Source organism: Lissotriton helveticus, chromosome 1_2 (assembly GCF_964261635.1).
Source record: "Lissotriton helveticus chromosome 1_2, aLisHel1.1, whole genome shotgun sequence".
Taxonomy (NCBI): Eukaryota; Metazoa; Chordata; class Amphibia; order Caudata; family Salamandridae; genus Lissotriton; species Lissotriton helveticus.
This window is the reverse complement of record NC_136058.1, coordinates 117,404,115-117,417,671: the sequence shown is the minus strand read 5'-3', so window position 1 is coordinate 117,417,671 and position 13,557 is coordinate 117,404,115. Positions and strand designations below refer to the sequence as shown.

Below are 13,557 nucleotides of genomic sequence, written 5' to 3'. Positions count from 1 at the left end.
TTCTTTAAAGGCTCTGCCGCGAGCGGGCGCTAACTAGCAATGTTAGACCCGAGAAGCCTGTTCCAAGATCAAAGTCCCACGACAACCTCCAGTCCAGCTCGGCTCCGTACACCTGCCACTACCAGTCCCTCGCACAACCTCCCCGTCCAATCACGTAGTGTCCCACACACGCTGCTATGACAGAGCGTCGTAGCTCCCATTTCGATTGGTTAACGTTGTTTGCCAGTCATGAAATGCCGCTCCTGTGAATGGCCAGTGTGACTGTCTATCAAAGGTTCAATGAGAGGGCGGGCCAATGTCACAAATAATACTACCCCTGTGTCTAACGACGTACGTCGTGCTTTTGTCTTGTAACGTGACTGTGCCGGTGGCTGGGCTGTTACGAAACTTCACTAGCCGCGAAGTGAAAATAAACCTCCCAGGGGGGCTCCGCTGCCGAGACAGCGCAGAGAGCTGCGAGGGCCATGGAGGCCAAGGACACCGAGCTCTGCGAGAGCCTCATCCTGTGGGTGAGTGACGGGACGGACAGGGGGCGCTGTGTTGAGGTGGGGGGGGGGGGGGGGGGGGCTGTGTGGTCAGACGGGTAAGGGGCAAGGGGGCACCTCTCCTGTCCTACCACTTTACCGGGCAGTCAGGTACACACCCGGCTCCAGCTCTAGTGTACAACTCCTGTCAATAGAGGCTCCACCATACAAACATACACACCTATGGGACAGTCGGAACACCTGCCTCGCAGGCCAATCATATGAGCACAGAGACAACTTGAGGGACATGTAAACAGTTAGACAAGGAGTGGTAAGGTAGGTTAAAGAAATATATACTTTACAGTGACCAGGAACCACTTCTTGGGGGAACAGTATTTGTATAGTACAAGCATCGCTAAAACAGTAAGGGTGCGTTCAAGCCATCGTACAAGGAAATAACTTAATAATAGAGCACCTGCACGCCATGTTACTGGAGTGCTGAACGTCACACCATCGAAAGCTAATAGGGGCATCACAACTTATTGCTCCTTACACATTTATATCTCATTTTGTATTCTTTTATTGTGACAGCTAAACATGTTGGCAATTAAAGAATGTATACCACACATAGTATCCGGTGAGGGCGCAAAACATTTTACAAAGGCACTTTGTAATGAACTGAACTTTTTACAGCGATACCCATTGTAGCATTTTAGAAAGGCACAGAATGTCAGATGCACACATATTTACCATCGTGCATACACTCAACACTTCTTGCTGGAACGCAGACATGCCAATTTACAAAGATACACTATGGAATATTGGTGTAAATAGCCTTCCGTTTTATCTGGATCTCTTACAGGTGCAAGGATTAAATATTTATCCCTTGCTCGCGCAGGTATACAATTTAATTTGTCACCTGATAGCAACATGCAAGTTGCAGAACATTTAACTACAGAACACACGTGGGAACTTTCTGGGGCTCAGAATATTTCAGAGGGGTGTACGCGTATTGAAGCATCTTGCAAGTGCACATAGTGCCCTACAAAGGCACATACTTAGCATCTTGCAGAGATGCAGAACGTCTTAGGGACCACAGACCGTCTTCTATATTACAAAAACAGAGACTGGCATGCACATTTGCACAACATGGATACTTACAGGGAAACAGATCCTCTTGTAGGGGCTCATTAATTGCCTTTTATAGGAGATAATTTTCCCCAGGAAAGAGGACATACCATTTAGGCGACCATGGTAATTTAAAGGGGCACATTCTTTGCCTGGGCACACGTGTATTACAGGGAACATGCGTAAGATCGTACAGTAGATTAGAGCATGTTAAGAGGTCATGTACTTGCTGCCCAACAAGGTTACAGACTATCTTGATGAGTCACATACAAAGCATTTTATTGGAGTCCGGGACGACTAACGTGTAGCCTCCGATAGGAGCACAAAACAACGTATCTGCTCACAGAATTGCCTTTTGAGCTCAGCGTATAGATCTGTATAGGGCGATGGGGCATTTTAGAGGAACACGTTTTTTATTCACAGAATAAACCCATTTGCAGCTAAAGCATTTTTCTCGGCCAAGAGGACGAGTGTCAAATGTTACTAATATAGAGTTTCATATTTTCCAGTTTTGATCCTCTCGTGCAAATTATGCAGCGGTGTCTTTAACTGGCGATTGTAATGGTGTGCATTCTTCTTACTTAGCCGGTCTCCTTTTGGGGTGCTCTTTTTGCCATGAGGATCAAAGCAGATGTCATGCTTGTTTCCTTGCCATATACTGCTGACAGGGTCCTTATAATTTGCCTTAGCACATTCACCCCGTGATTTTTTCATCATCTGTTCATCTGATTGTTTAAATTTCCTCTCGTATTCATGTTGTTGAACATTGATGTCCATATTGAAGGAATTCAGAAAGTGTCTATTTACAATATTGAAGTAGTTACACTTTATTCTATACTTTAGAATCCAGAGAATGTGTTTTTACCTTTACGTGACTATTGCTATATATCATATTTAAAACGTATCAATTTTGCCGTAATGCACAATGAATTGCAAGTAGTAGTGGAATCCAGAAAGGCAAGTAAGCTTCAGGAGTCTGAATTCTTAGCCCAGGCATATTTCTCTATAGGCAGGCGAGCCACTGAAAGCTCGAGCCAGGCTTGAGCCTGTAGCCTGACGCTGGTTCGAGGTCCTCTTGTAACCTCGAGCACACAACGAGCCGAGCTTTCATGCGGCTTTTGCCCGCCTACCAGGATGTGGCATTACTGGCAGAGGTGCTGACTGTGGAACTTGGTAACCAGATTAAAGTCTCGGGTTAGCTCAATATCCCGTGATTATGGGCACATCACTTAATTTCCCAGTGCATATAAACAATTTATTTGACCTTGTGTAATGTAACTCGTGTCCATGTAAAGCATTTGGCCTTCGGGTCGGGTTAAAAACTGCAGAACATGACCTAAAAGGTAAAACAAACCATTAATATCAGGAGAGACAAATAGGGGTCTATTTTCCCGCTATGTACAACGCGAAACCAGAAAACTTGGATAAATCACAGCTTCCCCCCTTTAAATTGTGGGAGCTTTAGGAAATACCTTTTTCTACCACAGCTCTTATTCTTCATAATCGCCTATGAAAGCAATTTCAAATATGTGAATTCAGACTACCAGTTATACAAAACTGTCACTTTTAATATAGCCAGGGCTTTAAGTGGGAAAAAAAACTGAGGTGCTCTAAAAGGGGCGTGGTAAATTTCCTAAAGGGGTGTGGTCTATCCGAGTAGGGGCGTGGTCTAAATCAAGATAACTAGCATTGTGTGCTTAAGAAAATTATGAAGTCGCATCCAGCAAAGGGTAATAAAATAGGCAAAAAGGTATATTTACTAATAATAAGCTATACAATACTAAACACTTTAAAAAACATGTACAAATTATTTACATTACTTAGAAATCTATTGCAGGATTTCCTAAAACCCTTGAAGGGTGGTGCCGGTTCTAACTAGCTGTTGTTGTGCCGATGGCTGGCACGATGACGTAGGTGGCACTGAGAGAAGGGAAATCCCGAGAGAAAGTGTCTCCCTTCAAAGGATTTCCCTTCCTGCTACAATGACGTCACAGCTCAAGCAGTGCGCGGGCATGCTCACCCAAAACACCAACAAAAACCGGGACGTCTGGTCACCCTACCTTTGACCTTTGAGGCCCGAAAATAGAGCCCCCTAGTGCCCCCTTTCGAGGCCCATCAAAAAAAACTGAGGGTGCTCAGACCCCCACACACCCCCCCCCCACTTAAAGCCCTGAATATGCCTCAATGCAGTGTGATAATGTGCCTTATTATTGTTAGAGGTTCCACATCTTAAAGAAATCCACTATTTGAAATGTTGATGAGACCACCATATTTTACGTGGTTTGTTATATGATTTATATAGCAAATATTTTCAGGTCTTGGCTTCTGCAGGGGCAGTAAGTTTCGAGCCAGACCCTTTGGCTCTAGCTCGGATCTCCCTGTTAATTTGTTGGCCGCCCAACAATATATTTCACTTCTTCAAGTTTGATCACAGTTCACCAATATTCCAAGAACTTAAAAACCAACAAGTCCCGCTCAAGTCAATTTCTAGGGAGAAATACGAGTTAAAAACGAAACAGGAAGCTTTCCGCTGTGGTCTCAACTTATTGATTCAAGCAACCGCGGCCCTTCCATTCACAGCACATCTTGTCCAGTCAAACAAGATAAAAGGCTTTCTTTTTTGCCCTTACACCCAACGAGGCTCCCTTGCGTTCTTTGACTCTGTCGTTTCAGGTACTATCCTGATTTTTCATGCTCTTATCCTTGTGTAAAGTGTCGGGTTATGTGCAATAGAAAACATCTACTGGCTAAACAAATGAGATTCAGGTCGAATTATTTCTTGTGCTTTGTACTACATTTGTTTACATCGTCGATATCACAAGTTGATACCACAGAGGAAGTTGAATAAATTACCTATTATTTCAGAGTTGTTGCAGTAGTCAGAGAGGTAGCAGTCACTGTACTCGGCAGTTCTGCTGATTTCTGTGCCATACATTTATAGCTCGGTGCAGGCATGGCGAGTCGCATGGGAGGTCTTGTAGTTCGAAAATGGAAATGAATCATGAAGTTAAGATAACCTTAGAGTGAGTAAACAGAGGCAATGAGGATGTAAAACTCTTTCAGTCAGTCAAAAATCCTTATTTGACAAAAGCTGGTCATAAAAGCACAAGGAATAAATACAGTAATTATTGATAACAAATAAAATAATCAGATCGACAGGTTACTAATACAAAATACAAAAAAAACCTAAAAACAGAACAGCAACAGTCACATTCCATAAAATTTCCTAAATTTTATAGCAGCATTAATTAAATTAAGTATGGCCATACGAATTTCTGGAGAGGCTAAGGAACGAATATATTCTAACCCTCTTTATATGAAGTAAAATGCTTTTGTAGGAGAATAGGACGTAAAAAACGAACCCTTATTGAATGATACAAAGTGCAAAATAGCATAAAGTGTACGGTCAATTGACTTGAAACACTATTACAGGGACATTTTCAAAGAAGTGGCAACCCATAAGCCAGCAAGGAGAAAAGCTAAAAAAAATTATGGATTTAGTTTAGCCTCAAACTGGTCAAGTGGAATCTGTGCTGTGGTGTAGGAAACCATTCTTGGTATGGTTCAATGCCAGAGACATTAGATATTTGCATATAGTTTATAATAGAACTTAATCCAAGAGATATTTCAATCAGTACCTCTTCACAATGTGAAACAAAGCTCTTTTCAGCCCTCTCCTTAGTCTGTGGTACTGTATTTTAAGGGCAATTATAGAGCATACCCAAATCCAGGGAGTCAAAGACTTTTTCAACGCAGGCCAGCCATGGAATGGTTTTCCTATTATCGAGATTTAAACAGTCTTTCAGAACTTCCCTAGAGAAGCCAGCCCTAGAGGTACTCCAGAGCTTTAGATGTAAAAGTCATATGGCGGGCTTATCGAGAAGTATGGTTAGCAGAAAATGGGAGGCTCGGTTAGTTGGGACATCCCCATGTCACACACCCAGAGGCCAAAGGTATTGAATACATGGATTTGGAAAGGCTTGTGGCCCATTGTTTACCTGTCTTCTAGGGAACATGTGTCTCCTTCTACGGGCGCTAGCATTAGTCACTTGAAACAATCTATTTGAAGCAACAGACAGCAGTTCAATGAATAAACATGCAAACCTTAAGGGTCTTTATGGAGGGTGTAGGTGGCGACCATGTGAATGCGATGGAGCAGGAGACCCCATCAGTCATCCAGTTCTGTAACTGTTATGTAACTTCTCTTACCTCCTAATGAAATCCTGGAACAGCCTCCCCACCCACCTGAGGACCTCTCTCTCCCACCAGGAATTCAGATGTGTACTCACAACCTGTCTTTTTGACTGAAGCCCCCGAGCTGCCTGGACCTACAGTTTGGATACCCTCACGGTTGATACGTTCACTCTACAAATACTGATTGATTGTAATACAGCGCTTTAGTTCATATGAGCGGTCATGAGGGTCAGAAGGAGGCAAAAGTCAGGGTGAGGGTGTGGTGTTACTGCCAGAGCTGTGACTTTGGAGCTGGGGTACCAGGTTTCAGTCTCTGCATTGGCTCACCATCATGTGATTCTGGGCAAATTACTTAATCTCCCCCATGCCTAAAAATAAACTGAATGTGACCGCGAGTAATGTAACTGGTGCTCATGTAAAGCTCTCCAATACCTTCAGGTCGAGTTTGCGCAAAAAGTCCTTTGTTCATGTTACTCATTTTTAGGTCTCGCCTGGCGGCGCAGCACAAAAGCGCTATCGCCAGCGAGATCTATTGTCGCTGACTTGCCTCCCAAGGGAGATAGGAGATGGGCACGGGCTGGCCCGACTGGAAATGTGAACGCGCCGCGCCGTGCACATCTCCTGTTCCCCTTCCGTCCTCCTCTAATTTCACTTTTGTTCTCTATGCGCACACGCGCTCAACTCGGGATGTCCTTAAGCCCAACAATGCACCCAGCCAAGCTCTCATTCACCGACTCGGTGATCAGGTTCCTTGTCTGTCTCTTGGCACGCCGCAGGGGTCTCCTCACCACTCGGGAACCCCGTGTTGCCTATGGTGCCATGCAGTCTGCCCTCGCTCTTCGCCCTTTCCCTGGGGCCGGGACTTCAGCATGGAGCCTGCAGGGTTCCGGACGTCCTCACCGGCGGTTCCTTCCTGTTTCTTTGGCAGGCCCTGCCCACGTCCAAACAAAGGCTGCCTGACTTCCGGAGTGCGCCACTCGATGTCGCCTCAGTTCTTTAGATTGTGTTTCTTTCTTCGCAGTCTTTACAAGGTACTGTCTTGACTGGGTGCATGCTAAGAGTCGCTTACCTATTTGATGGTAAAATACTAACCTCAACTTATCTTCAGCAAAGGCTGTAGAAATCCGCTATTATTAAGATCTGATCAATAACAGTTTGCCCAGAATTTCTTTAAACGCCATCATTTATTTCCAAAACTTTTCCAAATTTGTTAGGATGCCAAGAACCCATTATTTCAATCCTTTGTGCACACCATGTCTACTCATTGTAATCCGATACACTCCCCTGCGGCACACAAGGCCAGCTTTTTTGGGTCTCGCAATAAATTCATTGGTCTCTTTTCCCCTTCCACTGATCTGGATGCTTGGCAGACTTAGCTTGGGATTAAGGCGCCAATGGGTCTTCCATCGGTAGGATTTATCAGTGGTGGAAAGCGTGCAGAATCCAGAGAGCTGCACAATCTAATCGCAAGCATACTGGCCTGTGCCTTCCTCAGGCTATTTTACAGCACTTAGGCCAGTGTGGCTGCCACAAAGCGGCCTCTCCTGTCCCCGTTCTCCTTTCTCAGTTAGTAAAGCGCCTTCTTTCCTTTTCTGCTTCACTACAGAGCTGCTGTGTTATCTGATAACACTCAAGCGATGAGTGTTACACTGTACTTCTTGCTTAAAAGAAATGAGGAAACGTTTCTCTCTTCAAACACGTGGGTAAAACATGGTATGGTGGGGCATGTAAACTCTAATGACTGCACACATTCTCACATGTGACTTTTAGGGCTTGTTCTTCCTTGTTTTGCAGCCACACCGCCACCGTAGCTGTGAACAGCTGCACATCACGCAGCGCTTTATAGGGAATGCACCCCCAAGAAAACGTTCACAGGCAGAAACGGCCTCTGGCAAAGTTTTGACCAGTAACACACAAGTTTTGGCTTCAGGGTTTCCAGACCTGGGTATGGATGTGTACAGAGCAGATCTCCAAATGAGATATACATTTATGATATGCAGACAGCAGGCATTGCTTAATTTTGGCCGGTAGTTAAACGGGTGGCAGGTGCCAGTTTTCACCATCAGATTTTGACCCAGAGCATGAAGAGTGTAAGGCAGGCAAAGGAAAAAAAAGAGGGAAAGAAAGATGGGAAAATAGTGACAAAGACAGACAGCAAGGATGAACAAGTATTTGCAATGCAATAGGTCTTGCATTTACACAAGTTTGAGCTATTGACCTTGCAAATGACAATGCCTTTTATTTTTGTTTTCGTTTTTAAAACATAAATAAAAGGCATGTAATTTACAATACTAATAGATTAAACTCGCGTAAAAATGCGAGACCTATTGCATTGCAAATGCTTGTTTATAGTTGTTTCCCTGTCGTTGACTCACCAAAATGATGGTGTGTACCCATGAATCCCAGTCACCTCACTGGGTTGAATATTTGTCCCACCATTAGCCCCTATTAAACCTGCCATTCGGTGCTTAGAGGCAGAGTAGGAGTAAGAAGTGGAAACCAAAGAAAGTAAACAGGGTTCACTTTCTGTTCTTATGTTACTTCCATGATTCCTTCCACTAGGGGTAACAGGCCTGTGCCAGGGGTACCAAAAGAGCAAGCCAAGTCAGCGACTCTTACCCTGACCCCTCAAATGAATGTTTCTGTGGCACCCACTCACACAGTGAACCTTTATGAGTGTCACTCGTGTGCGGGGATGAAGGGGGATATGTCGTATGTTTTGTTTACATAGAGGTTTTTTTGTGTTAGGGCCATACCGTAAATATCTCATCAAAGGAGCAGTGATAACAATAAATACTGATGTTAAAGAGCCCAGTGTTTTTGTACCGGTTTTTACCTTTTACTGTTTTTGTTTTCCACAGTGGCTAATGTACGCGTTTATTCTTTACCAAACTGTTGATTTTGGAAAGTAAACAGCTGTGGCAGTCAGCCCTGAAGAACTGGTATTTTGTAACTTCATATACTGATTTGCATACATTCTCCTGTGGATAGAACTCTGGTGCGAGGATCCCACGCTGGTGGTTATGCGCACTACACCATCACTTGTAATCCTCAGGCAAGGGCTTGATCGCGATTACAGCCTGTCTTTGACTTGCTGCCAGAGGGCGGTGTTAGTAGGAAGAAGCTTGTAGCCGAGGCACCAAAGAAACACGCAGCAGGTCACAATCCTTTACTGATTAACTTAAGTCAGGCCAGGGCATGTCAGCACTCATCATGGCAAGTCTCACATCGCATGTCTCAGTGCTAAACCGCATTAGCTGTGACGTTTTAGTTACTTGGTAGCATTTGAGAGTTCGCCCATTTTTTTTGTGACAGTTTCTCAGGGCCACGTGACTCAAAACAAATTGTTGCTGTTTTACGGGCATTTCATCTATAGAAGCACAGGTTTTTCCCTGGTGTTTTTGCTCCTTGAAAATATATGGATCCTTTCCACAAGAAGCACTTTTCTAACCTTCATCTACAACACCCACACTCTTCCCACATCTCTATGAATCCACACTTTACCACCAGTGCATAGACAATGGAGTTCCCTCGTACTAGAACACCCACAAGAGCTTTGGTACCTGCCCAGGGGTGTGAGCATCAAGACAAATGTACAGTGCAATTCAGTACAGTACCATAACGTAATTGCAGTAGAATTTGGCCGTGTGGTAAATTCATTGCCACTGTTTCAAGGAGAGGATAGGAAATACATGGGCAGGTCGAGCAGATTTGCTGGCTCTTCTTTCTCGCTTGGACTTCAAAATGATGAAGATCGGGCAGAAGTGTAAGGCACTTGACATTGCCACCAAGAATGTAAACAAGCATTTGCAATGCAATAGGTCTTGAATTAGCGAAGTTTGAGCTATTGGTGTTGAAAATAAAATCTGCAATAAGGGTGTAGCACCTTATGTTGCTAATAGAGGTCCCTTTACAATTCCACAGGGACACCTCTAACAGCCTGTGGTACTGCACCCTTTCCTTGCTTCGTGAAATTTCTTTTATTATTTATGCTACTGCTGGGGTATTTTTGCCCAAAAAACATTATAATTTGTAATGCCAATAGTTTAAACTTTCAATAATGCAAGATCTATTGCATTGCAAATGCTTAATCTTCTATGAGTGGGGAGCGAGTGTAAATTGAGAAGTAGACAATCTGGTTTTAACAATAATAGTTTTACTTGAGATGGTACTATTGTAGAAGAGTCAGGTCAGGTAGCAATGAGAATGCTTGTAACTTTGTTCCTGATGTCAGTCAAGTCAGTGAGCTCTACCGTGGTGTAGAATGTGTGCTGCTGGGTGAGTGCAAGCAGTGGTCGAAGTGGGCGGGATTGGAAGGGCAAGGCGTGCCCCTACTTCTTTTATTAAAACAATTCCGTTCCCCAACTTTTTCTTTTCAAAACTGTGTCCCAGGACAGCAGAAATTGCAGAGGCATTCAGATAAGGCTCGGCTTGTTTTCGTGGACGTTTGGGGACGGGCAGAGAAGGAAAAGGACTCTGTCTCTTCCTTACTGCCCAGCGAAGACACAATGCCCTCTTCCTTTCTGTGCTGGCAACTCTCTTCCTATTATTCCATCTCTTTCCGACTTGCTCCTCACTTACTGAAAAGCGTGACTTGAAACGGTTCACAACCTCTCTTTCCTTCTTTCATTCACTTGCTTCCTTGTGAAATGGATCCAAAAAAGAAAAACACTCTTGCAGGAAATTCCCTTTTCCTGACATTTTTCTATTCCAAAGTGCAGCCTCGGTATGGAGAGAAATAAAAGGTTTAAAATATGAAAAATAAATACATAACTAAATAAAGCAAGACAGAGTGGTTGCAAAGTGGCCAGAGTGGTTTTATTCACATCCAAACGCATCAGCCTCACGTTACAGACTTTGCAGTGAAGCGCTACTTTTGTTTTCTCGCCTTTCTTTGAACAACATTGTTGTCCCCAGGTGGAGAAGTGCACCATTCCTGGATGTATTGCAGTACCTGGTTGATGGGTGGATTGGAAAACAAAATGTGTACCATGGCTCTGTGTTTATGGATGTGGTCTTTTTAAACCATACTGCATACGTTTTGTAAGGATATAAGCAATTGACTTTGAAACTGTTCCCTTCAGGGCCCTGTAGTCATGTCCTTAACTTTTCAGGTAAAACCACTCGCTGATTTCTGAACAGTGACTCAGAAATCGTTAAGATAACCATGTTGTTTCTACTTACATTTCACATGCTTTACTTAATCTTGTATTCCCTGTGAGAGTATGCTTTCACTTTTATTTTTTTGTTTAGGCAGCATAGAACAGCATAGAACAGTGAGCTATTAAACTATATTGCCTGCTAGTATGGTTGTCATGCGGCTTCCACACCTTGTAGTCCTTTGTCTTATGTATATGTAACATTTCCTATACAGTGATTTACACACGTACAAATGATTGTCTCTGTGTAGTGTGTGTGATGTAAAGTGCTCTGACACTGTACACTGGTATGAGTGGCACTTTAAATCAAATTAAATGCATCTGAGAAAGAGTGTGGTTATGGAGACTTGAGGGGTCTGTTAAAGGGTGGTAGTGAGGGAGTCCGAGGTGTAGGTGATCATTGGGGGCACCAGCAAACATTGTTGCACAGGGCACCACCATCGCTAAAGCCGTCCCTGTCATCGAGGCCAGTCCACCTCACCCATTGGTACCTCCATTGTCCTTGTTTCAGCAGTAGTAGCTGCAACTCACCAAGGATCGGCAATGCAAGATTTGCACGCACACCAAACTAAGTTTGCAAACTTCACAGTCTCTCTGCTTCATGCACAAGCACTTTTAACATGTGCTACCTGCTCTGGAACCACTGGAATTATGCAGCAATGGGGGACAAAATGTGACTCCAGTGTTGACTAAATTATGCAACAAAAAAATGGACGTGCGCGGGCAGCGCCAGGAGAAGCCCGGGACAAGGGCGGGGCTGTCTTAGGCCGAAGGAGGCCGGGCTGGGCCACCCCCCTTGGCTATTGCACCTCAAAACATCTAGAAACAATTGGGTATGACAAAATACACTTGATTTTATGCTGTTGTTTCACCCACTGCTCATTAACTTTGTGTTTATGTTAGACTTTGCCAAACCAGGGCGTGATTCGGCCAAGAAGAGAACAGACTCTTGATTTGCAGTGTATTGTACTGAATGTTGATAAACTCTGGGTGGTCACATTCAGCAGATTGTATTAACGAGACATTGGGAATAATCCTATAGACTAGTGCTATAGAGAAACTGAGTGCAACAGTTTATACTATTGCCTATCAAGTCGGATAGAATTGTGATGCCATTTAAGCTGTGGTTTTTCTTTTTCTTTTTTGAATTTGGCTCATTTTTAGCCCGCAAATAAGGCCTAATTTTTAATATCGTAGGGCTGGTTGAGAAGATATAGTTTAGTATAACAAAGTGGCACATACTTAACATCTAATTATGAGCAAATGAAAGGGTACAGCAGGGACACTTGATGATTTTATAATAAGAGCAGAATCACTCATAAGCCATGAAATTGAACTTGCCGAAAGAAGATTATCCTTAGATCCATCTAAATTACCAACATATAAGGAACCCGACCCACAAACTTCATTTGCTCCAAACCAATCAACTTTGAGCAATTGTATTGTATCCCCTTCTCCTGTTTCAGGTTGCCCTGTGACAGATCCCATACCAAGCCCAAATGGTTCCCCTGACGTGGATGAGTCATTGAGACCAGCAATAGCAACAAGGCTTAGAGCCTCAAAGCAGGTGGGAACAATAAAAGAAAGATCAGAGAACACATCGCGGGGAAAATGCATGTTGATAAAAACGGGAAATCAGGGGGATCAGGGCGGACAAATAAAGGGGACACTAAAGAGTCAGAACATAGGGAGATCTTAAGCAGGTCCTTTGGAACACAAACTGAGATAGATAATCCACCTTGTCCTAGCAAAACTGATGGTATGATTGAGACAATAGAGCAAACTGTGGCGGATATTTTTAAAACTACTTTTGATTCCGTCCAGTCCCAAATAAATGATTGTTTGGGCACTAGAATGAGGGACATAGACTGCAAAATTGACCAACTAAACCAGACTATGGCTCAATTAGACATCATGATTGGAAATGGGAGAAGAATTATTGATGAAGGGGCAAAACTACTTGTTGAGTATAGGATTATACATATCAAAAATAAGGAAGCCAGACATGATGGAAAAACTTTAGTTCAATCAAGAATAGAAATTTCAAATAGTGCTGGTACTGTGGAAGAAAGAGCAGAAACAGTTGGGGATAGGGAGGCTCATAGTAAGATCAACTCAGAGTAGAGAAGAGAATAGATCTAACTGAGAAGAGAACAGATCACTCTGAAAATGAAAATCCCAGGATGCTAGTGTTTAGTCCTAAAGGGACTGACTTAATCCCCAATTCTGATATTTAAAATTTACCTCCAGCTGCATGCCTGTATGTTCTAATACTAACCGGTGTACCAGCTTTGAGGAGGGACCAAACTGAAACCTGGCACAATCTTAGAAACAAAGCTTGGATTGGCTCCAAAAGTTCAAAAGGTTTAGCCCCCATAAAATGAATGAAATCCTAATGATGCGCAGAGTAGGGTGAGTGGGGGATTCCCCCCAAAACACACGAGGTGATTGTATAGTCATAAATTTTAGGCACCCCCACACAGTTAGCAATTTATTGAGAGTACTTGAGGAGACATTGACGCAGAACACTAACATTCATGCTCTGTCTCTGGGGTACTTTTATAGATCTGGTGGAGTAGAAACAACCCGGAATCATGATAACATCTCTTTCC

General features: G+C 43.4%; 1 protein-coding gene across 1 annotated transcript in view; it reads left to right on the top strand.

The window, feature by feature from the left end:
* The first annotated feature begins 270 nt into the window (after positions 1-270).
* HOOK1 (hook microtubule tethering protein 1) overlaps positions 271-13,557 on the top strand; it is a 1,127,940-nt gene continuing 1,114,653 nt past the window's right edge. The window contains exon 1 of the mRNA XM_078669845.1: positions 271-509. Within this exon, the coding sequence (XP_078525971.1) occupies positions 465-509 (45 nt within the window). The 5' untranslated portion in view covers positions 271-464. The remainder of the gene's footprint in view (positions 510-13,557) is intronic.